Source organism: Lepidochelys kempii, chromosome 11 (assembly GCF_965140265.1).
Source record: "Lepidochelys kempii isolate rLepKem1 chromosome 11, rLepKem1.hap2, whole genome shotgun sequence".
Lineage (NCBI taxonomy): Eukaryota > Metazoa > Chordata > Testudines > Cheloniidae > Lepidochelys > Lepidochelys kempii.
This window is the reverse complement of record NC_133266.1, coordinates 36,396,923-36,422,485: the sequence shown is the minus strand read 5'-3', so window position 1 is coordinate 36,422,485 and position 25,563 is coordinate 36,396,923. Positions and strand designations below refer to the sequence as shown.

Genomic DNA, 25,563 nt, shown 5'->3' with positions numbered 1-25,563 from the left:
GTAATGAACAGGAAATAATGGATGGATTTGCAGCAGTGGAATTCCTGAACTTTGCTGGGGCAATAGATGGCATGTGTATCCTTATTGTGGAACCAGCCCATTTAGCCTCTGAGTACATAAACAGAAAGGGCTAGTTCTTCTTCGAATGCTGTCCCTCTGGGTGCTCCACTTTAGGTGTTTGTGCACCTCTGCACTAGTAATCGGAAATTTGTGATAGCAGTGCCAGATTGGGTTGCACGTGTGGTCCCCATCTTGCGCTGTTTCAGGCAGTTAACTGATGCTGTGCAACCAATCCCCCCTCAGTTCTTTCTCTAGCACCTTTGGTTTCAAGTCGGTGCACTTAGCAGCACCTCGCTACTTAGTTCTTTTAGCCTATTTACTACCGTTATTTAGTTAGGATAATTGGTTCATTAGTTTCTCTTTGTCCCCGTCGCCACATTTTTAAAAAAATGATTTTTTTCTTTTAAATTATTCTCCTTGTTAGAAGCTATGTTTCAGTTGGCCTTTTAGAACAGTCAGCCTCTGTGGAGACAAAAGCCTTTCCTGACGGGAATGCCTGGTTCCCCGAGCTTTAAACATTGCCTCACCTGCAGGCTCTCCGTACCAGTTTTGGACGAACTTGCTCAGTGTGTTTGCTGCCTAGGCAAAACCCTCATAACACAGATGTGTCCTCATTGCCACAAGCTAACTGCTCGAACAAGAAAGGCTAAAAACTTACAACTAAAACTCCTTCTCATGGAGAAGTCTCTCAGACTGATCTCGCCAACCATGGCTTCTGACAAGGATCCCTCCTCCATCCAGGCTTATGATCATCCCCTGCCCCTTAAAAAGTGTCTAAAAAGTGAGTAACCACGTCCCCAACACAGGAATCGGCCAAGAAATGCTGTTCTGCGAACAGGCAAACATCATTGGCACAGATCACACCAACAGTGCCAGGAGCCATGATAGCACCATCCGGCACTGCTGGTACCACAAGAGCTAAGGACTCTAAAAGAGCCAGCTTGGACACAGGCGCTAAGGGGAAATTGAAACCCTATGCTTCGACACTGACTCAGCCAGAGCCACAATTAGCACACAGCAGCGAGGCACTGGTGCAGACTGTGGCTCACTCTTCGACCCCCACTGCATGCCTGGTGCACATACTGGCACAGGCTCTGGTGCTGACATATACACCACAACTCCCGGCACTGACGCTTATGCCTATGGTGCAAATCATGCAGACACTGCAGCAGTTCCTATGGCTCAAAGATCTCTTAGTCAGATCAACACCTGACTCTCCCATTCTCTGCACCAATGTGACCTCAGCACCAACATAACCCTGGCACCGAGTCTCCTTGCAACTCCATCATGCTCTGCTCCACCCTTTTTGAGAAATAATGAGGAGGACAAGGAAGGACAAATAGATTCTCCTCCAAAATCTCCTGCCCACCATGAGCCTCCCAAATCAGGACCTCCTGAGGGGGCATATTATACTGATCCCAGACATCCACAGTGGTACGACCAGCCTTGGGGCCCACCTATGCCCCTTCCACCCCAATAGGCATACTGGAATCCATGTGCGACATACCCCACACAACAGGAATTGCCTACCACATCCAGACTAAGCACACAGCAATCACCTGTACATTCGGTACTTGGACCTTCAGAACCGGCAGGGGAAGGAGATGAACAGGAGGAAGAGCCCTCAAACCAGGAAGGGGCACCACCTATCCACCTGTTGTCATTCTCCCCAGATGACATGGTCATTCCTCCTCTCCCTAATATGGGGGATGATTTCAAACAATTACAGAACCTATTTAAAAGGGTGGCGAATTCTCTGGACCTCTCTCTGGAAGAGGTCAAGATGACACAGCACAAAGTAGTGGACATTTTGAATACATCCTCTTCTTCCAAAATCGCTTTACCTATGAATGATGTGATAATGGAACCTGTCAAGACTATTTGGCAGACCGCTGCAACTGCTCCTCCAACCTGCAAAAGGTCTGACGAAAAAATATGTGCCAGCAAAGGGCACAGAGTTCCTCTTCTCCCATCCGGCACCCCATTTACTTGTGGTCGACACAGTCCATGAACATGGCAGACAACAGCAGCCCAAGAACACACCTTATGATAGGGACTAGAAAAGGCTTGACCTTTTCGGCCACAAGGCTTAGTCCTTGGCTATACTGCATCTCTGGATAGGCAATTATAAGGCCTTGCTGGCGAAGTATGATTACAATAACTACACAAAGTTTTCTGAATTTATTAACTGTTTCTGAAGATAAAAAAGAACAATTTACAGCACTTGTAGCAGAGGGACAACTCATCTCTAGAACAGCCCTCCAAGGTGCACTGGACTCTGCAGACACAGCTACAAGATCAGTGGTGATCGCAATGGTGATGGGAAGGGCCTCATAGTTCCATCTCTCTGGCTTCCCTAGAGAAGTGCAATCTACGGTTGAAGATTTACCATTCAAGGGGCCCAAACTCTTCGCCACAAAGACTGATGAGAATCTCCATACGCTCAAAGTTTCACAGGTGACACTCCGATCTCTGGGGATTTCTACACCTAGACCCAAGAAAAGACAGAGGAGTTACTATGCCCCTCAACGCTACTGCCACACTCTGTATTCACAGCAATAATGGTAGTACGAGTCACAGGGTCGCAAACACAGGCCATCGAGGAGAAGACAGCCTACTCCTCCAGCTGCGTCACAGCCATCGGTGTCCAGGCATCAAATTTGAAGTCTTAGTCGAGGGCCTGAGAACTCCGTCTTTCTGTGCTGAAAACATCTACTCTCTCCCAAGCATTTGGATATCGCCTAGTTTCATTTTATCCAATCTGGAAAACCATCACATCTGACAGATAGGTGCTAGAAATCATACAAACTGGTTATTCCATCCCCTTTCTTTTCAAACCCCTTACCCACCCTCCCTCCCCGTCCCTCTTCAGGGACCCCTCTCACAAGCATCTACTGCATGAGGAGGTAATCCACCTCATACATCTAGAAGCAGTAGAACATGTTCCAACAAGACACCGAGGGGAGGGGATTTTATTCCCACTATTTTCTCATGAAGAAAAAGTTGGGTAGGTGGAGACTCCTACTCGATCTACAGTGACTCAACAAGTTTGTGAGGACGCAGCCCTTCAAAATGGTCACACTAGGTACCATAATTCCAGCACTAGAAAGAGGGGATTGGTTCTCGGCCCTCGACCTCCAGGATGCATATTTTCATATAATGATCCATCCTTCGCATCGGAGATTTCTCCAATTTACTATTGGACAGAAACATTTTCAATACAAGGTTCTTCCTTTCGGCCTATTCACTGCCCCTTGAGTTTTTTCAGAGGCACTAGCAGTGGTTGCGGCCTGCCTCCACAGAAACTGAATCATGATATTCCCATACATGGACAACTGCCTGCTAAAGCACCAACATGTCGAACAATGTTACAAGCTATCAAACGGACTGTGACCCTCTTCACAAGATTAGGTCTCCAGATGAAATGCAAAAAAGTCCACTCTAACATCTAATCAACTTTTTCCTGAATTTAAAATTGTGATCATTCCTAATTTCCCCATAGGAAACCCAGGAAAAATGTTTTAAAGTTACACAAACCATTATCTATATTTAAAGATGCCAGACATTTTGGGCACCGGTAGAAACCGATCATCTTTATATCACCACTTAGTTCAGCTTTTCAACTATGTGTGGCTCGTAGGGGTTTAAAAATAAGTACTTTTTTCATTAAAATTTTTCATAGAAAAACTTTAAAAGTTACTGAAAATAAGTTGAGAAAAATGTCATTTGTATTTCAGGCCACTAAAAAGCAGCCACGTTTATAAGCATAGTTACTTACTTAACTCCTCTCTCCCCTCTGTTAAATCCTAAATAAATAATTCCAGGATATTTACTTAGTAGTAACAGAAAACAAGTTGAACAGCATTGTCAGTCACAAATTACCAGTATTGTATGCATTTAAGTAATTACTAAATGCAGTCTCCTTTTAAATATTACTCTAAACAACCAAGAGAAAGTTGATGAGATATGATAGATATCATAATGGTATGGAGAGGGTTAATAGCAAAGTGTTATTTACCCCTTCATGTAACACAAGAACTAGAGATTCACTTGATGAAATTAACAGGCAGCAGATTTAAAACAAAAGGAAGTACTTCTTCACACAGTATACTGGCAACTTGTGGAACTTGTTGTCATGGGATGTTGTGAAGGCCAAAATTATAACTTGTGCAAAAAAGAATTAAATAAATTCATGAAGGAAAGTCCATCAATGGCTATTAGCTATGATGGGGACATGACCTCATGGATCCAGGTGTCCCTAAACCTCCAGCTACCAGAAGCTAGGATTGGACAGCAGGACTTGAGATTGCCCCGTTCTGTTCATGCCCTCTGATGCATCTGGCTCTGTCCACTGTTGGAAGACAAGATACAGGGCTAGATGGACCATTGGTCTTATGCAGTATAGCTGTTCTTAAGTTCTGATCTATCTTTTAAAACTGTTTTCTTCTTTTGTTAGTCATCAGAACAGGTCAAAGTTGCCCCTTTTTATTCCCTTCTTGGTCTTTCCACAGCCATTAGTATAGTTTTAAATTTATTCTCAAATGTGTAAAGTGTGTGTGTATTTAACTAGTCCTTCCTGCGTAAATTCTTAATTCTTTAGAACTATATGGCTTATCTCTTTACCACCACTTTATAATATATCTTGTAAACAACTGTGAAATCATTTCTATGTTATTTGTAAAAGACTTTTGTTCTAGAAGTGCATGGTACTTCCCATCTAATCTATTTGATGTATTTCTGAGGAACCTATCTGCTTGCTATCTTAATGCTATACCACAGGATGTAGTAGGATGCGATAAGCAATACGTAAAACTTGATTGGTTCTGCCTTGCTTCTGATAGTAGCAGCAATGAGGCGGAAATAGTACAGGTGCAACAACTATGTCCTTCAACTGTACTCCCCTCTCGCAACAAAAACTCTTTACTGGTATCTCTTGGTATATCAATCATCATTTGTGGTTGTATAAAATTCTAGAAACTACTTTTCACTAAATAATTTATACATGTAGTGGCATTTTTTCCTATAATCTGCTCCCACAAAGTTCTCTTTCCAGGGGATGTCAAATGTCCCTTTGTCCAGGCATTTACTGTTGGGTGTTATAACTTGTTTAATAGTATTTCCTAGAAGAAGAAATTAATGTTTGTTTTTTGAAGAGTTCAGAGGTTAGACATAAGATTGTTAAGTAGCACAATTATACTAGTCTTTTATTTTGTGGTTTAAAGGCAGGTACATGGGTCTGATGTCCCAATTGAGAACGAGCTAATCTAGCAATTCTAAAACTTAGAAGTACTTGATACACCAAATACCACCTTTTATAGTTAGGTGTAGTCATCATAGATCCTTATTTTGACATGTCTTTAAAAAAAAAATCCTGCTCTCTTCTCACAGTTACAGAATGAGCTGTTTTCCTCATTTCTCTTTTTCTCCATGGGGAACCTTTGAAGCAATAGACCTAGTGCTGCACTTCTCTCAGGGTGGAATCCCACAATTCGCTTTTAGACTGGGTCTCCAGGCTCTGGCACCTCCATGTACCAACTGTAATTACTCCAAATGCCTGACTGTGTTTGGCCATTTGCACAATTTTTTTTTCAGGAGCTGTACGCAGTAGATGATGCGATGACTCAGAATAGCTTCTCCAAAACAAAGTAGTATTTATTTACATCAGTAGCAAAATAGCATTCAGAGAAAAAGGCTAAAACAAACAGCCTGCACACATTTGTCTTACGTAGAGCTTATCCCAGACACTCCAATATTGGGGGTGGATTGTCAGTCTGCTCCCCAGCAGTCATGGACTCTTTTTGTCTCTCTCAACTTCAGGGCTGAGATTTTAAATCATTCCAAAGTTCTTTGTTGCATTTTCCCTGTTTGGCTTCCCAACCCTTGTGGTTACCAAACCAGTCTGTTGATCAGAGCATGATAGAGGTAAAATTCCAAATGAATTGACATCTGTATTAAATACTGGTGAGTGAGTTTTCTGAAGCTGTTGACTGTGGCTTCAGCAGACACACAAAACAACATAAGACTGACTTGACTCCTAGTTATACTTTAGTAAGTGACAATAACCAAAACAAACAAGCAGAGGATTACATAATAGCTAATATTTTTATGACTCTCTCCCACACTGTTCACACCTGTGTACCACCTGATTGCAAGCCATATACCACAGTTTAAGAACCTCTGACCTCATCAATTGTGGGAAAATGTGAACCTTTTTTACACTGGTCTCTTTTTGAATCCTTAGTTTAACCTGAAGTTTACTGAGTGTTGAAACAAGGGGTCCCAAAATCTGTGTATTTTCTTATTTAAAAAATAGCACCTTTTTCCCCATTAAACAGTGAATAACACTATATTGAGTTTAGCCAACTTATTGGTATGAATCTTTTGGCCTCTAATGCCAGGGCCTCAAAAACCTGCTCACCCACTTGATTACGGGGAATGGAAATTTTGTCTGAGTGGGACAAGGAAAGCTGTTGGTTCCCTCTCTAGAGAGAGTAAATATAGGGAAGGCAGGGAGCAGAGCAGCCCAGTTGTTGTTTCTTTCTCAAGAAGGGGACTTGAACTGTCGAAGCTGCTATATTTTTTGTGGGGTGGGGAGGAGGGATGGAAGAACAAAAAAGACACTGATCCTTTGAGAACAAGAGGGAGGAGCTGGAGAACAGAATGCTCAGGTTCAGAGGAGGAGAATCTGGGAAGCTTTAGGCCTCCTGCACTACCAGGAGGACAGCAACTGGCTTCCCAGTCCTAGACTGCAGGCTGAAAAGAGGACCTCTGCAAAGAGGTAGGGGGCAGAATTGATTTATGGGTTTGGAGTGTGGGAGTGAACCTGTGTCAGTCTAGTGTAAGAAAATAAAATAAAACAATAATGAGTAAAATGGCAGGGGGGGGGGAGAATTGGGGAGTAACACACACTTTAATTTTACCCAGGCTAGGGTATGGAATTATTCCTTCAACATATGCCTAACTACATACAAAATACTACATTAAGAGAACATTAAGGTTGCAAAGTCGAACACTGAAAAGTGAGGAAATGCCAGAATTAAGGTTGCCTATCTAACCTTAATGTGGCCCCCTTGTTAAATCAGTTACTATTGATTTTTCACGTTTTGTACTTTTGCATTGTAGTGCACATTTAACTGCATACATATTAATACTTTTTTTTTAATTTACAGGTGTTTCCATTTCAAGAAACATTATTGTGACCAGTTTGATGCTAAAGAACATCTTTAACAGAGGTTTTTATAGATGTGATAAACTTTTAATACCAGAATGGCTCACATAAGAATACTAAGACAATTGTGTAAGAAACTATTTTCCCACTGGAAGCTTTGGAAGTTTAGCATTGTTGTTTTTGTTTTTCTAGTATTTTTGTTTTTATTACAAAGAGAAGTAGGTGTTCAACATGCTAAACGTGAACCAGGGATTGAACCAGTTGTGGGAAAGAAAAGTGATGTACTCGGTTTCATGTTAAATGCTGTGAACAATATTAAAGGTGCAAAGCCAAAAATGCAGATAAAAGCACCTGTTAGGCAAACCAATATTCCTGGAGTGAGACACTGTTTGCCAGGACATTATACACTAGCAGAACTGAAACCCTTCTTAGAGCGACCTCTTCAGGACCCCAATGCCCCTGGAGCTTCTGGTAAAGCATTCAAAGCTACCAATTTAAGCCCAGAAGAGGAGAAGGAGAAGGAGCGTGGGGATGAAAAACACTGTTTTAATGCTTTTGCAAGTGACAGAATTTCTTTGCACCGGGATCTTGGACCAGACACTCGACCTCCTGAGTATGTTGAAATCCATACTTTGAGAGTAACATACTTATCTAACATATAGAGACATAGCATATTCTCAGAGCAACTGGGCAGCATTTAAATACACCTAACACTGCAAACAGATGTCTTGTAATGTTATCAGTCTGTGGTATAGAATAGGAAATCTCTGATTTACAAGTGGCGGCTGTGTTGAGATACAGTCAAAACGAAAAGTTTTTTAGGAAGGCTTAGTCTGCATTTCTTCGTTATCCGGTGTTTAGACATTAAGTAACAATCCAATGAGTTTCTTTGTTTATGATGTATGCCTCTAACCTTAATTCTCCCTTAATGACTTTTTTTGGGAACTTCCTCAATTTTTTAAAAGAAAACTAAAACTTATAAGTAAAAATTCTTTTCATATCGTAAGTTTTTTTTTAAAAAAATTTAATAGGAAAAAAGTGAAGAAAATTACGTGTTAATAAAAGAAGCAGAAATTTTCTGATACAGCAGAAGCAGCAAGGACTGTTTTGAGGTCATTGAAAGGAGAGCAAGAATAGTGGGTTTAATTCCGTAGGTTTCCTCTGGAATCCTATGGCATGCAAAAGTTTTGCCAGCACAGCCCATACTTTCCTTGAGCAAGCCCTTATTTCTCTTCTAGAACACACCTTCTTTGCTTGAGCGTGTCTGTAGTGGTTTTAAATTCCTTCAGCCATTAATATTGGTGTGATGGGTCTCATAGATTTGTGTTATGCCCATGCAGTTTACAATATCCATAGGCCAGTGGTTCTCAACTCTGGTCCACCACTTGTTCAGGGAAAGCCTCTGGCGGGCCAGGCCGGTTTGTTTACCTGCCGCGTCCGCAGGTTTGGCTAATCGCGGCTCCCACTGGCCGTGGTTTGCTGCTCCAGGCCAACTGGGGCTGCAGAAAGTGGCGCGTGCTGAGGGATGTGCTGGCCGCTGTTCCTGCAGCCCAAATTGGCCTGGAGTAGCGAACCGCGGCCAGAGGGAGCCGCGATCGGCCAAACCTGCGGACGCGGCAGGTAAACAAACCAGCCTGGCGTGCCAGGGGTTTTCCCTGAACAAGTGGTGGACCAGAGTTGGGAACCACTGTCATAGGTAAAAACAAGTTTACAAAATATAGAGGTCCATGTCTGACTTTGGAAGAGGCCTTACTTGTTGGCTCAGAGCTTGATGGTGTTCACAAGCTGTAAACTTCATAGACAATAATCAGTAAGTACACAGTTTACAAGGTCCACAGAGATAGTCTTGTTAAACTTGTAAGCTCTGAATAGTGCTTGCAGATCCGGGAAGAAGCATAGCTTTAAAATTCTAATATCCTTGAGCAGAATCTGATTGGCTTCCAGAAATTACAACTTTCAGAGGATTTATCTGCAAAGCGTCTAATTTCTTTGAATCAGATCTATGCTTTTTTGTTTTGTTTTTCTTACAAACTCCACAAAACATATTAAGAAGTTTATAAAGTCTGCAAAGGCCTCACTAGAGCTCTGAGGTTCAAATAATTATAGAAATAACTCCAACAACTAGCCATCCATTTTTGTTTGAAACAAATTCTATACCCTAAACCTCAGTGAAAACAAATGAATAAAACAAATGCAGAGTTTCTCAAAGATGTTTTTAAAGTTCAGACAGGGCAACAAACTGGCATTCTGAGATGCTCTCAAGGGATTACCACCACATCCATAAATGAAATGTTTACACCTCCCTATTGAAGTACATAGAATCTAGCAGTGGGATTCAGAACAATTTTGTGACATACGTCACAAAGAGAAACAAAAATCTTGATTTATTTTTTCAGATGTACGACCAGGGGCCCACCTTCATCTACAAAATAAATGAGTGAGTTTGGTGTTAGCTCAGTCCTCGGAGAACAGGAGTTCATCATATAACTACTAAAAAGAACTGGTACTATTCAACAGAAGTATTATTGTCTGCTCAAATAGGCACTGGGAGTGGCAAGGCTGTGTGGAGAAACAGTAGTTGGTAGGGTTGCCAACTTTCTAATTGCACCAAACCGAACACCGCTGCCATGCCCCTTACCCGAGGCCCTGCCCCCCCCCCAACCCTCCACCCCCCTCACTCACTTTCACTGGGCTGGTGATCGAAAAAATGACTAATCATTAAAAGCATATTTATTTATTTATTTTATTTAAATAAAATGACATTTGTAGGGGTTTGGGGAATTGGTAATAAGATAGGGATTCTTTCTCATTTGGGTCACTAGTTATAATCATGCCCAAGATGACAGTAGTTGAAAGCTGTCCTCAACTGATTAGTGGCTAGTAGCCTACGTGAAATGAATTAGTTATCTCAGTCCACTTCCTGGTGCACTTTATCATTGTTACACAATTCATGGAAAACGTTGGTACTTTTACTGGCAGTCAAAGAAGTATATTTGAAATGCCATAATGTTAAAAAATTCTAAAGACCAATCCTTTTGTTGGAAAAAAAAAAAAAGACTTAGTCGAGGTAGTTGTAATAACCATGACCCCTCCCACCCCCCTTTTTTTAAACTAGACATTAAAGCTCTAAGGCAAAAGTCAAAGAGATTGCATTTTTTTACATACAGGAAGAACCTAATCTTTATGCTCCTACTTGATAGGTAATTATAGTATCTATATGGCATACATATTGGGAAGCAGCTGGTGTTTAGAACAAAAAGAATTATCTGGCTGATATGTAATAACTAAACACAGGAAAAATAAAGCTTTAAATTGTTTTCTGTCTTGCTTGGTGAACCATTCTGAAATGTTTATATCTGTTCTCATGAAGTTTTAAGACCTCTATTTACATGGTCTTTGAGGCATGTTTTTTCAGATGCAGATGCGATGTGTATGCATGGCAAAAATGAAGTTGTGCTGTTCCACCTGGCTGCCAAATAGCTGCCACCCACCTTTCTTTCCTCTCAAGCAAGTAGTAGTAGAACTGATTTTTGGGGTGGTTTTTTTTTTTTGGACTGGAGCATGAAAGGATTTTGCAGCTTCCTTTCTTTGTAGTTCCTCTTCTCCGTTGTCCAGAAGTTACGTAGCTTCTGCCCTCTCCTCCTGTTTCTCCTCAATCCTCCCAGTCATGGGTAAACCATGCAACATAATCTTTTCTTCCCTTACATCCTTGGGAGTTGTCTGCTGGGTACACTGAGCCCTCAAATGTTGTAGGCCAGCAGATCTGGGACTTGTGCTCCTGCTTTGCACTTGTACACAATTCCATTTAAGTATCTTAAAGAACTTTAAAATGTCAATGCATTAAGCTTCATCTCCCCTATGAACTAAGCAGACTTACAGATGGGGATGCTGAAATACAGGCTACATAAGTGGCACAGGCAGGAATGAACCCATATCTAGCTTCCAGTTTGGTAATTTTCAGCCCCAGACCATTCTTATTTTCAATACAAACATTTTTATCGGGTAAAAGACCAAATTAAAAGTTTTTCTTTTTTGTTTTGTAGCTGAGATGTTGACTGTTATGTGGCTTTATTTGTGGGTGTATTGTTTTGAAATTAGGAGTTAAGAAACTATATCTTTTAGATGAAGATGGTTTCTTTCTGGATAGTATACACATGAACTTTAATATTAGCGTTGACTTGTTAAGACATCTTGTCCGTAATGTCATGTAGACAGCCCAAATTTTTAGGAGCATAGAAATGCTGTACTGGCTCAGACCAGTAGTTTGTGTAGTTCAGAAGTCCAGCAATTCCCCCAAGGAAAGTCTTCTCCTAATCCTTAGTAGTTAGAGCCTGGTTATGAAGGAGAGTGTAAATTCCCTCCAAAACATTTGACTTTTCCTCTCCTTTCACTTCCAGTATTTACTATTATAACTCTGGATATTCTTATTATGCTATACCCTTTTAAGCTCTTGGACTCAATGACATCTTGTAGCAATGACTTCCACAGTCTGAGTGACTGCATTCCAGAAAGTATTGTCTTTGAATATGCCACCTTCCAGTTTATTGAATGTCCCCTTAAATCTATAATGCTCACTTCAGTGATTAGTAAGTAATAATAATACCTAGTAGAAACTGGATGAGCCAAAACCTGCATACACAATTCCTATTGTCTTCCATGGGTGATATATGGTTGTATCCGAGAGGAAAACTGGACTCTACTTCAAAGGAACTTGACATTCCTGGGATCAGAAGTGACTTCATTGCCCAAATAGATATTCATGAGGTATTAAGAATTGGCCATCAAGAATTCTATTTGAGATGCTGTATGACACTTTCCATTTCTTTATTCTCCAACGCCTATGGAATTAGAAATTATAAGAGGGAAAAAATAAAATGTCAGTAATTTCTCTGTTACAAAAAGGGTGGTTTTTTAAAGACTGAATTAGAGTTCATATTAAATTTTATATAAAGTCTAAAACTTCTTTTAATCTTTAGATGTATTGAGCAAAAATTTAAACGTTGCCCATCACTGCCTACTACAAGTATCATAATAGTTTTTCACAATGAAGCATGGTCTACTCTGCTAAGAACTGTACACAGTGTGATGTATACTTCCCCTGCCATACTCCTCAAAGAAGTTATTTTGGTGGATGATGCCAGTGTAGATGGTAAGAAAAAAAAATTTTTTTTTTAAATCTTACTTTTCTAATTAATCCATGTTAAGATTACACCTGTGATTAGTCAGTTAGTGATATGTTTTGCATCATTAATGGTTAGAAAGAATGAGAGAGACAGTTATCTCTTTGCTAAACGTGTGTGTGTGTGTAATTAAATTTACTTAATTAGTTTTAATACTCTCATGCAAGATAAAAACAGAAGGGAGAAAAACCTTCTATTTTCTAACTCTATTTGGCAAATATGGATTTCTTGTCTATTCATCCCAACGTTCTAAGTTTATATCTCCCTAACACAAAGTTTATATATTTTAAATGTTTTTTTACAGTTTAAATTGCGTAACAGTGCCACTGTGATTAGTGACCATGGTAACCCTTGGGGAACCAAGTTATATTGCACTTTGTAGAACAAGGAGTCCTAGGATAAAGCAACCTACTACTAACCTATGATTATAGGTAATGTTTACAATGATCTGCAAACACTTATACATGTGTCCCTCTTTAGGCCTGTAAATGGTCTCATTAAAGTGTTTGAAGATAAGGGACAATATGAGAAGAAACATTCTTTCCCACAAAATAAAAAAAAGTACTAAATGATTGCGTATTAAAAGGTGGAGCTCTAGGTAATTGTCTAAATAATCACAGGTGGATATACTTTGGATGATTACAAAGCCAGTTTTACAAACTTGCATACACTGAGATACCGAGGCAGACTTCTGAAAGAACACACATTCAGATCAATGCACCTATGGTTGTTTGCAAGTCCGCGTATTTGGGAATATCAACAAATTTGGATATAAGGTGCATTCAGAAGCAGAAGGCCACTTAATATTAATATGGAAGTGAGAAGATACAAAAACTTAGAAGCAAAATTAAACCTGAGAGGGAAATAAATCTTCTTAAAGGTCTTCACCCATCTGTATATTTAGAGCTCCTACTGTAGGTAAACGTTGTAGCTCTTGATTGTTTATGCCTGCAAGATGTGCACATGCACCCATATGTACATGCAAAACCTGCACTTACGTGTATTTGTGTATGTAATTTGGGTGGCTAGGTGCACAGTTACTCAGTTTGCTTGCAACATTAGGGTTTTGAGTGCTTAAGTGATACAAATGCAAAATGCAGGCCTATTGGAAATGTCCCTTGCACTGTGAATGCTTTTATCATTTTTTTGTAAAGTAGAATCAGTAATGACCAACAGGAACTGCTTTTTAACTGCTCTTTAGTAGAAGTCACTCCTGCCAGAGGTGAATTCAGTTTTGTTCTGTTTTTTTTTTTTTAAAGTCTTGCTTCCACATTGCAAAATCCTTTAAAATGTATTTTATTTGGACTTGCATACACTTGCATTGGCTTTTGATGCCTACTATAGAATCTTAATAATCACATAGCCTGCATTCAATTTTATTACTATTGTGTCTACCTGTGACAAAAATACTGATTTTATTTTAGACTCCTCTAAATGGTACCTATTGTTTTAATCTTTTAAAGCTTTAAGAATTGGGATGGTTTCTCTTCAAATACATATTTTATGAACCTCAAATTCCAAAAATATGTTTAATCATAGGCTACTCAGCAGAATTTAACCTTTTCAAAATTTGTATTTTAACATACTAGCATGCAAAGTTGATCATTGACAGTTAAAGAAAAAAAATCAAAGGAATTTCAGGCAATGGGTTTCTACTGAATACTCTGAAGTTGATTTGTCTTTTCAGAATACTTGCATGATAAACTAGATGAATACGTGAAACAATTTCAAATAGTTAAGGTAGTCCGACAAAAGGAAAGAAAAGGTCTAATCACAGCACGATTATTAGGAGCTTCAGTAGCAACAGGAGAGACGCTTACTTTTTTGGATGCACATTGTAAGTACATCTGTGCTATGTGTATGATCTATAGTAGTAGTTAAAATATGAGATATTTAGGAAACTGTATTGTGTTCATTTTATAAACCATCATTTTAAATTTTACTTTGTTTTAATTTCCTTCTCAGTGTTAGAAATGTAAACTTTGCCAAATTTACCTTTTAATATAAAATAAGTGTGGCTAAAGTTAATGCAATGCTGTCTAGAAGAAATGTTTAGTTGCTTGTGCCAGGGACTATAAAGAGTTGACAAAATTTAGAAAAAAATGGTCTAACTCTGCTTGGAGTTGGTACGAGGAAATGGGGAGCATAGGCTCTGAAGGGTTTGCATGTGCATTCTGAACTATAGCATTTGAGTGCTTTATAAACATACCTTAATTGTCATAATCTTCCTGTGCAGTAGCTAAGTACAGTTACTCTTATTGTACATATATAGAAATAGTTTCAGAGACAGATTAAGTGATTAGCGTAAGAGGGTGTCAGTATCTGAGCTAGGATTGAACCCAGGAGTCTCTTGCTATTGGTCCATGCTAGTTCACTAGAGCTCTCATACTGCGGAGCTAACTCTCCCTGGAACCCTAGGCTCCAGTGGTAACTAGGGTTACCAACTTTGGTTGGATGAATTCCTGAAGGTTTCATTGCATGACATTATCTTTTAATTAAAGATTAATCTTTAATTCTTGGGGATTCCAGGACAATCCTGGAGAGTTGGCAACCCTAGTGGTAGCTCATCAGAGGAAGCAGCAAGGTTGTAGGCAGTTGGTGGTAGCTGAGCAGGAGCTTCTTGTGGATCTTGGGTACCATCGACCACTTTAGCACAGCCTACTACTGCTGTGAATTGATTTGTGGTCTTGCTAAAACTGAGAGATCCATGGCTGTGCAGGTTTCATGAATTTGAAAGGCCTATATGGTGAGTAAGTAATTTATAAATTTTAACATTGACAGACTTTCATATATGATGATCAGTTTATGCTGGCTTACACTTAAGGCTCTCTTCCCATTTGAATTGTCAACTATTAGGAAAGCACTAACCAATACTTACTTTTTAAATAGTCACATTAATAACATTAGTCAGCTAGATCATACTAGTGAAATTTGATGTAAGAGTAGGAAAATCTTTTAAATACAATTTCTAGCATAGTCAAGAATTATTTACCAAGTATTTTCATGTTCATGAAACAGTACAAATTCTAAAATGATTGTTATGGAAAAACATTCCAAAATGCTTAAAAGTATATTTTGTTTCTCAATTACTTAGAATTGTATGTTCGAAATAAAATTTTTGGATTCACATCACACTTGAAGTCACAATTTATAGGGCCGAATCTTTCATTAATTATCTTCAGTCTTAGCTCTTTGATTGCAGACTATCTTTCGCTGTGTTTCTTTTTCATGCTTGTTGTCATCCCAGGGCCTAGCCCAATCTTCACTTCAGTCTCTCCTCCTCCTGGTCCCTTTTTTAGTAAAAGTTTGTTTTGCTAATTTTTTTTTTTTAATGCCAGCACTTGTTTTTTTCTTCAGACACATGATCACTTATGCCAGAATCTAAGTCCACTCAGCAAAGTCCACTTAGGTGCCTCTAAGCTAACATTTAATCTTTTAAAGAAAAAGTGTGGATTCTACAAAACATGACTCTGTTCAGTAATAGTCCCTTAATTATACTTTCATTGTGAAGAAAAAGTCCAGTGCTTCATTTAATTAATTCTTTTCTCTCTTCCCCCTCCCCCTCATCCCCGTAGGTGAATGTTTTTATGGCTGGTTAGAGCCATTGTTGGCACGAATAGCTGAGAACTACACTGCTGTTGTAAGCCCTGACATTGCATCCATAGATCTTAATACTTTTGAATTCAGCAAGCCTTCTCCTTATGGACATAACCATAACAGAGGAAATTTTGACTGGAGTTTATCATTTGGATGGGAATCTCTTCCTGAACATGAAAATAGAAGAAGAAAAGATGAAACCTATCCAATTAGGTAAACAGTTGAGCTCATAGAATATTTGAAATTCTTCACTTTGCAAATTGTTTGCTAAAAAAATTCTAATTAGCAACTTCTGAACAAAGCACTTCTTTGCCTGAGGATGGGAATAGCAGCACTGGAATCAGAAGTCTTAATGTCTTATGATTTGAGCTCTTTCACTTATTGAAATATTTTCTCTAGATTTTATTTCTTTACAAGTCAAATTTTTACAAACAACTTTAAAATATAAATATAAACACATTGTCTTTCTCCCCTAGATTTTGTTCATAATTTCCGATAATTGCTTCCAGCAGTGGAAGCAGTGTTAGTCTGTCTACATGACCATTTCTATCAGTTAAATTTTTAACTACTACATCATCTAATTCCATTTTGAATGGAGTTAGATAATGTTGTGGTTAGAATGCCCGTAGCCTGTCTATGCTAGCACTCCCAATAGTGGATCTGCAGCTACAAGAAATTTCAGAGAGGGAAAAAATGCTAGTGTAGACACAGTTAGTCTCCATAAAGTATACTGGTTGAAACTGTCTCATTGTCAGGCACTTATTTAAACTCATACTGGGGCATAGTACTGTTTCACAGCAAGGTAACAAAAATATAGCAGAACCATCCCATGTATGTTACCAGAAAAACTAGACAAAGGAGGACTAATAGTGTATAAATGTGGGTGGAGTGAAAACAATTTTCCTGGAATGCAAGCACATTTTCTGTTTTCTCTCTCTCTCTCTTTCTGGTGTTTAGTTCTAAAGTTCATTGCATTGGTTTGTTTAAGTGCCATCCATCCTGATATCTTAAAGAACTCTTGATCTCTTGTCTGTCGTAACTCATTAGTAATGACTAATTATTATATGCCTATTTATAGTGTTTTGTATCTTGCATCTTGGGAATGTATAATAGATTTGAATGATAGGTGCATTGAAAAAGTGTAGGGGGAGATTCGGGGGGAGGAAATACATACTTTTCATTAGCTCTGCTGCCTGGGCATCAGCTTTTTCTGTTTATTCATATTTCACATCTTGAAATGCTTCAAGAATTAAAAATAAAAAAACCCTAAGTGGGGACTTTATGGATGGTGGCAAGTTTGTTAAAATGTCCAAACTGAGAAAACAAGCTTGTTGTGTGTGCTGCTCATCATCTTACAAAGATGGCAGACACCCATATCTATCGACTACTATGTCCATAATAGTAATTTCTATATTTAGAAAGTCTTTTTTGACTTTCAAAAGGTTTTGTAAATAAAAGTTGACATGCTACACAAATGCTTTGATATACTTCAAGAACCGCTTAAACTGATGAGGGAAATAGCCTAAAAGTTATTTATGGCTACTGATCCAGGAAGTTCCACATCTGCATAAGACTGTTTTTCTTACATCTTTTGCAGAGTGACACTGAACTGATGTTGCACCCTTGAGAATAAAGCCAGAATTAAAATGTTAAGGGTCACTGAGAAGATGGCAAATGGACCCTTTTTAGTATGGATTAAGAAATTTTTCCGAGCAATCCTTCTCAGAGACCATATAACTGAATTCTGCTAGAATACCCACAGAGAAAGGTGAATCTCCCCCAAATTCCAGAACAGCTGGGGTGCTTAGTATCATGGTAGTGAATAGTCATATCTGGCCAGGCTTTAGGCTGAGCACCAGCATGGAATAACACACACAGTGGTTGATCTCAATATCTCAATACATTGGAAAGAGGCCAGACATCTTTACTGATGCCCTCTGCCCTTTCAGCAACTTTTTGTCTGCTCATTGGATCACAAGGTGCTGCCAACATAGTTTGGTTACTTACGGGGATGGAAAAATGCATAAAGTTTACTAATGACTTGTCTACATAGGAAAATGTATTGATATAGATATACAGCTATAGTTATTCTAGCATAACTCCTTGTATGAACACTTATTCTGGCATAAGAGTGCCTTTTTCCAGTTTAGTTTGTTCTGGAATCAGCATATCCACACAGGGAGTTACACTACTATAACTGCAGTGGTATAATTATGCTAGTGAAGCTCCCCTGGTAGAGAAGCCCTTCAGCCAGTTTAAACCTTGCATCAGTAACTTACTTAATGGTTTCTCTTTTTGCAGAACTCCTACTTTTGCTGGAGGTCTTTTTTCAATATCAAAAGACTATTTTGAATATATTGGAAGCTATGATGAAGAAATGGAAATATGGGGAGGAGAAAATATAGAAATGTCTTTCAGAGTAAGTTTAGATATAATCCTATGTCTGGCCTTACGTCAGTCCAGTAAATGTGTCCCCCTAGTTGACTGATTCACCAGAGAGGTCATGGATTGAAAGAACATGAAGACCTGAGCTATCAGTAATCTATGGGCAGAAAATAATAGAATAAATAATAGGCTTGGTCACTATAGTAATAAAGTGTATTTGGATTTGATATCCAAAATTTATGCTTCCAACATTCACCTGTGGATTTGAATTTTGATTAACAAACCCCATTTTCTAACGTGATATGAACTAAAAGAAAAGAAGTACTTGTGGCACCTTAGAGATTAACCAATTTATTTGAGCATAAGCTTTCGTGAGCTACAGCTCACTTCATCGGATGCATACTGTGGAAAGTACAGAAGATCTTTTTATACACACAAAGCATGAAAAAATGGGTGTTTACCACTACAAAAGGTTTTCTCTCCCTTTTGTAGTGGTAAACACCCATTTTTTCATGCTTTGTGTGAATAAAAAGATCTTCTGTACTTTCCACAGTATGCATCCGATGAAGTGAGCTGTAGCTCACGAAAGCTTATGCTCAAATAAATTGGTTAGTCTCTAAGGTGCCACAAGTACTTCTTTTCTTTTTGTGAATACAGACTAACGCGCTTGTTACTCTGAAACCGGCTATATGAACTAGAGCTCTTACCTGGGTGCTTAAGATGAAACATTAAAATTGTAAAGTATAAAGTATATGTTGTTTTTAGACCTTGTAAAAATTCTATCACCAGGTATGGCAATGTGGTGGACAACTGGAGATCATGCCTTGCTCTGTTGTTGGCCATGTCTTTCGCAGCAAGAGCCCCCATACTTTTCCAAAAGGCACTCAAGTGATCACACGTAATCAAGTTCGCCTTGCAGAAGTCTGGATGGATGAATATAAAGAAATATTTTACCGGAGAAACATAGAAGCAGGAAAAATTGTGAAACAAGTAGGTGGTGGTGGTATTAGAAATCACTCTTGCTGCACTGAAAGTTTTGGTGAGCAAAAGTTATTTATTGACAAAAGTATGTAAGACTTCTAGAAATTCTAATCAAAAGTACTAGGCAGGACAATGTTTTATTTGCTCAAATATCCAGTAAATAAAGATAGGTGTTTCACTTACTCTTGAATTCTGTTTGCTCTTTAAAGTCCTATAATTAGAGCTTGTAAAGTAGCGTACTCACCACACCTTTATGTCAGAGTACAATGCTGCAAGGAATCCTTGTCACCAGCCTATCCTGTAGATAGTTATACCTCTCACTGGGTCTTCTGTGGCTCAGTCCTCCGGCTCAGTCCTCCAGCCAAGTCCCATAAAGTTCAGTCCCCTTCCAGGGTAACTAGGTCCAAAAACCTCTTGGGGTTATTCTTAAGCCTGTCTCTTGGGGTCAGTCTTCAGTCACACCCTGAGCTTAATATTCTTTCCACTGCACTTTCATGCCCCTGCCTCAGGGGCTACTAGGGGTAACCAGGCCAACTCTCTAATCTGGCTTTTGGCCCAGAGACCCTGTATGAAGCAGCTAGCTGTGCTTCTTCAGACATGCTGCTGTTTCCCTGGGCCACTTCCTAACTCTAAGCCTCCTTGTGCTTTTTCCCCACATTCTGTGCTTAATACAGCCTCCCTTTAGTTCTCAGGCCCCTAGAGTCTTCCTAGATCCTCGCAGCTTCTCCTTTTTCTTCTGAACTAATCCCTCTTTCACTCCATTGAAGTGTTTTTAACTACCCTAATTTAGAACCTCCCCCACAGGAACGTAACCTCCTCCCTGTGGAGCCTCTTACTTGCTTAAACCCTATCTTTGCCCCCCAACCCCGTGGATTTCTCTCCACAGAAGAGTCCAGTCCTCTTTTTACTGAATACCTTGGATTCTGTATAAGATTCAGGTGTCTAATGATCCTTACCTAAATCTGCCCCCTCAGCTCAGGAGGCAATCAATCCATCAATCACAGGTGCACTAATTGGCTCTTACGCCTGTCACCTGTTAGAGGAGTGGTTAAGCCGCATCACAGAGCTGTTTGAAAAATGTTGATGATCAAAAATATGCTTTTGGTGGAGTAATAAAAAGTAAAAAAATGGATCTATTTCAAAAAACAGTTTTTGCAGGCCTTTCATTTTACCAAATGGCATAATTCCATTTTTACATCATAAAAATGTTTTTGCTCATTTATACAGCTTATTAATATAGCCATTTGCTCATTAATAAAGCCCTTTGTAAGCAAAAAAAAAATTGAATTGGCGTATTTTTATGAAAATGCTGGAAACTGATAAATGGTTTCACTGCCCAAAATTTGGTGACTTTTAAAAAGCTGCCTTTTGTTGCTGCTGCTGTTAAGCAAATGATTTGTGAACAGAAAGTTTGTAGGAAAAACTACAACTAAGTTCCTGAACAGTGGAAATGTATTAGGCAACCATCAGGCTACTGAAATATCTTTGCCTTGAGATAGAAGAAACACTGACACTTAATTGAAATTTGTTTTCTGCTGTAACTACTCCATCAGTGGTTCTCAACCTTTTTTCATTTGCAGATCCCTAAAAATTTTCAAATGGAGGTGTAGACCCCTTTGGAAATCTGTTGTCTGTATATAGAGTTGAATTCTGTTCAGTCAGTTTTCAGTCTGTCTTTCGTGGACCCCTTAGACTTAGTTTGTGAACCCAAGCAGTCCCTGGATCACAGCTTGAGAATCTCTGTACTACATCAAAATATACAGTAAAACATCTAAAATAGAATAATCTGTTTAGATGCATTTTCACATTTATTAATTTTGTTTTATAACAAAGTATCTAGTGTGAGATTTGAATCTTGTCCATGTGTACCTTTTTAGGCTGTAAACTAAACCACGGTTAGTAACTTTGGGCCAAATTCATCCCTGATGTAAACCACCTAGCCGAGGGGTGGGCAAGCTACAACCCGTGGGACTGTCTTGCCTGGCCCCATAGCTCCTGGCGGGGGAGGCTTGCCCCCCGGCTCCTCCTCCACTAGCCCCCCTCCCCCGCAGTCACGCCAGCAGCGCGGCTTGTGCCTGCCCACCTCCCAGGCTTTCCAATAAGCCTGTCCTGCCGCTCTGAGCAGCCTGGTAAGGGGGTGGGGGAGAGGGGCAGGAGGTCCCGGGGGGCAGTCCAAGGACGGGGGCAGTTGGATGAGGTGGAGTTTCGGGAAGGGGGGCGGTCAGGAGACAGGGAGCAGGGAGGTTTGGATAGGGGGTGGAGTCCCAGGAGGTCCTGGTGGGGGGGGGGCAGGGAGCCAGGGGGCTGGATAGGGGGTTGGGGTCCTGGGGGGGGCAGTTAGGGACAGGGGTCCCAGGAGAGGGCGGTCAGAGGACAAAAAGTGGGGGGTTGGATGGGTCAGGGGTCCCGGGGGGCCTTTCAGTGGCAGGGGTGTGGCTAGAGGTCGGGGTGGTCAGGGGAGCTTAGATAGGGGGTGGGGGTCCTGGGAGGAGGTGGTCAGAGGACAAGGAGCAGGGCGGTTGGATGGGTGGGGGTTCTGAGGGGGGCAGTCAGGGGGCTGGAAGTGGGAGGGGGCGGATGGCAGGCTGTTTGGAGAGGCATAGCCTTCCCTACCCGGTCCTCCATACCGTTTCATAACCCCGATGTGGCCTTGGGCCAAAAAGTTTGCCCACCCCTGACCTAGCCAGTTATTCCCCATGTTATAGTTGTGCATTTGATTTTTCTTTCCTAATTGAAGTATTTTGCACTTATCTTTATTGAATTTCATCTTGTTGAATTCAGACCAATTCTCCAATTTGTCAAGGTAATTTTGAACTCTAATTTTGTTCTTCAAAGTGCTTGCAACTCCTCCTAGTTTGGTGTCATTTGCAGATTTTATAAGCACGCTCTCCACTTTATTATCCAAGTCAAGACTAACCCCATGCAGGCCCCGCTAGATATACCTTCGCAGTTTGACAACAGCCCTAAGCCCTGCTTAGCAATGAACGGAATATATTCCTTCATTAGTTTTGTATCCCAGATCAGAACAGAAGCAGTTTAATGCTGTGTTTTATTTCATGAACGGTACATGGACGGTACATACACACAGCATTAAACTGCACTGCATATGTGTGTGTATCTTCCACTACATTGCCTTACTTTGACAGCCTCACATTTACACTTAGACTAATTTATTGTTAACCTAATGTAATGTGTTAGATTTTCTTAACATAATCGGTATTTTCATAACTTATGTGGTCCAAATTTAGGTGAAAATTTGATTAAAAAAATAAAATCCAACTAGCTTTTTGTTCAACTTGGGAAATTTTCAGTAAAAATCAGTAAAAATTGAAAACAAAGGGCCTTATATATTGCTTAAATAGCAACTTGTCTGCCTTAATAAGCCAATGTTTCTCTGCTCCCTGTTGCCACTGAGGACCCTTACAGCACTGCTTCAGAAGAAGCATGGGTTTGCTCTGCCTGTAGCAGTTGGAAGTATGTGCAAGAAGTCAATGGTACTTTGTCTCTATAAGTCAAATAGATGCAATTTTTATGTATTAAATTATTAAATGCTGTTTTCTGTTTCAACCCAGTATTTTTTTAAAAGATATTTATAGTTTTAGATTTAAATGTTAAACTCAAGCACTTGTTTAGTGCGACTCCCCAGGGCATCTTCATTAGTTATATAAATCTGATTTATTAGTGTTTTGGGGTGTTTTTTCCCAACAGAGAACATTTGGAGACATCTCAAAAAGACTTGATTTGAGGCAGCGGCTACAGTGTAAAAATTTTACTTGGTATCTAAATAATGTTTATCCTGAGGCATATGTACCAGACCTGAATCCTCCATTATCTGGATTTGTGAGTGTATTTCCAATTTTGGTTAATTTCTGTTTCACTATATAATCCTACCACTAAAGTTTGCCTGATTTCAACCCTAAAGTAGAATAAAAAATAGTACTAGCAAGTTTAATTCAGTTATTGTTAGCATGGTTCTAGAATTTCCCTGACTAGTGTGGGAATTCTTTTCTCCAAATTTTGCTAGAAGAACATTCTTTAGACTGATTCTTTTAACCTTGTGTATACTGGTATTTTTTATGAAAATCTCCCTCATCACTAGCACTGATGTAGCTCCACAGGTGCCCTTTTTACTTGACTGATGTCTGATAACCCTGTTCAGATGGTAGTAACATTAGTACTCCTATATTTTCTAGCTCTGAAGCGGCTGCAGCAGCAGTGTTAGTTAAATGGTGAGAGATTTTTCCAGAAACTGTCAGTATAAATGCAACTTTAGATGGTCTGTAACGTGGTTTTCAGAGAGAAATCCCTGCTCAAACTGATGAGGGAAACTGCTAGAATCCTGTTTTAGCTTTTCCCACAACTGTCTTTGGCTCCTTCCACACTGTCTCTTGCATGTGGATTCCTTCTCAGCACTCATCTATAAGGCCACAATGTTACTCCTCACGTGTTATAGTCCTATATTAGCCTACTAATATTGGTTAAGGTCAGGTGCATTTGGGAGTAGTGAATGTTTATTGTAAACTATTTTGTTTTAGCTGTCTCCTACAACCTTAATAGGTTGCTTGCCTTCTTATATTGCCAGCTGTTCAGAATATAGAATATGTCTACTTGAGTGTGTGCACAATGCCTAACCTATTGTCGGTACTATCAGAATACAATAATGAGGTTTTGTCTAGCAAAGATTTAACTTCTAGTGTGGACAGGGTTGTACATTTAAAGATAGAACTTTAAGTAAAATAGCTGTTTACTCTTTTTAATTGTTGGCAAGTTTCAAATAACTTAGTTATATGCAAAAATAACCTGTTTTCTTCAGTTAAAAAATGTAGGTAGACGTCTATGTCTGGATGTTGGCGAAAATAACCATGGTGGCAAACCATTAATTATGTATACTTGTCATGGACTTGGGGGAAACCAGGTAAAATGTTGTTGTACTTAATTTCTTTCACAGCTAGTCCACACAGCTATAACATATCCCTATCCCAAGCTTAATTTTCCTTCTAGTAGTATTGGCATACATATTTTAGTATGAAGATAAGCTAATGGTTTTTGTTACCTATATATTCTTGCATGAGAGGATAGTAAATGTAAAAATTGCAAGGAATTTTCTGTGATATTTCGCTGTTATGGTTCAGTTCTTCAAAATTGCTTGCACAAAAACTGCACATGTAACTTTAGACAGACAAACACCCAGGCGCATTCATACAAGTGAGAAATTGCATACACTCACAATGGTATTTTTACCATAGAAGTGGTTTGAAATTAGTTAAAAGAAATAGCTTTGGGTGTCTTCACCTATAATAGCAGAAGCTGACACTGCAGTAATTGCAAACTGTATTACGGAGGACCATTTCTTTTGAATTTAGAAAATTGTTGGTGCAAATTTCTAGTATAACTGTATTCTCAGGACGGGTTAAACCTCCATTTCTGAGGTTACTGGGCTACTCAGTAAGCGTTCCCTTAGTGGAATTTACAGGGGCAGTTGGATGAAAAAATTTCTGAAAGTGCACAGAATAGATATCTCAGCCACATGACACCAGTTCACTGGCTCTGTCACACAACTTGCAGTTCTTCCTCATTTGACGTCTCTGCTACAGAAACACTTCTTTTCCCCCGCTTTTCCTTTGTAAATGTTATCTTGACTCTTCTTTTCTCTTATTCTTCCTCCTACTGCTTCTTTCTCTGTCACCAGGACTCACGCTGTCAAGGAGGAAGCCGGTGGGAAACTGTCAGTGCATGATCGAACAGCCAGGCCTGAGCTACCTGCCCTGTCATGCTTACAGCTTCATAGTGGGAGGTCAGAGTGGTCTGCCCTGTGCCAATCTAGCATTTTGAGAAATATAACATTTTAAATTCCTGAATTTCCCAACAGGAGCTCTTCTTGACACACAGCTCTTGGGGCACGGATTGCCTTTTAATGTGTGTTTGTACAGCATACAGTACAGTGCATCTCTGATAGAGGACTCAGGTCCTCTAGCCACTACTGTAGTGTTAAAAAACAAAACAAAAAAGAACGGTCTATGCTGCTTTCTTAAATGCTGCCTCACACAGTCATTAGTAGTAAATGTTACTAAAACCACTGTAAACATCAGTACGTGTTTAATAAAAATAGTTGTAACTGAAAAGTTATCTCACTGCTGATTTGATACCTGTTTTTTTTCCTCAAATCTTTTTTTTTATGTCTCTTTTTCTCAG

General features: G+C 39.5%; 1 protein-coding gene and 1 long non-coding RNA gene across 7 annotated transcripts in view; one reads left to right on the top strand and one right to left on the bottom strand.

Moving 5' to 3' along the window:
• The window catches only part of GALNT3 (polypeptide N-acetylgalactosaminyltransferase 3), a 50,166-nt gene that overhangs the window by 19,905 nt on the left and 4,698 nt on the right, over positions 1-25,563 (top strand). For 4 of the 6 annotated variants that reach the window (XR_012154283.1, XM_073305701.1, XM_073305702.1 and 1 more), the window contains exons 2-9: positions 7,230-7,841; positions 12,205-12,377; positions 14,096-14,245; positions 15,984-16,218; positions 18,307-18,424; positions 19,180-19,380; positions 23,080-23,211; positions 24,185-24,286. Coding sequence is in view for 4 of the 6 variants with exons in the window: in XM_073305701.1 (XP_073161802.1) it covers positions 7,327-7,841; positions 12,205-12,377; positions 14,096-14,245; positions 15,984-16,218; positions 18,307-18,424; positions 19,180-19,380; positions 23,080-23,211; positions 24,185-24,286 (1,626 nt within the window). In the remaining 2 variants the exon portion in view is untranslated. Of the gene's footprint in view, positions 1-7,229; positions 7,842-12,204; positions 12,378-14,095; positions 14,246-15,983; positions 16,219-18,306; positions 18,425-19,179; positions 19,381-23,079; positions 23,212-24,184; positions 24,287-25,060; positions 25,549-25,563 lie in introns of those variants that run through there. The other 2 variants (XR_012154282.1, XM_073305705.1) reach the window with 2 other exon arrangements.
• LOC140895602 (uncharacterized) overlaps positions 9,912-25,563 on the bottom strand; it is a 29,851-nt gene continuing 14,199 nt past the window's right edge. The window contains exons 2-3 of the long non-coding RNA XR_012154284.1: positions 19,098-19,313; positions 9,912-12,066 (exon numbers count right to left, since the gene is read on the bottom strand). This is a non-coding gene — a long non-coding RNA (uncharacterized lncRNA). The remainder of the gene's footprint in view (positions 12,067-19,097; positions 19,314-25,563) is intronic.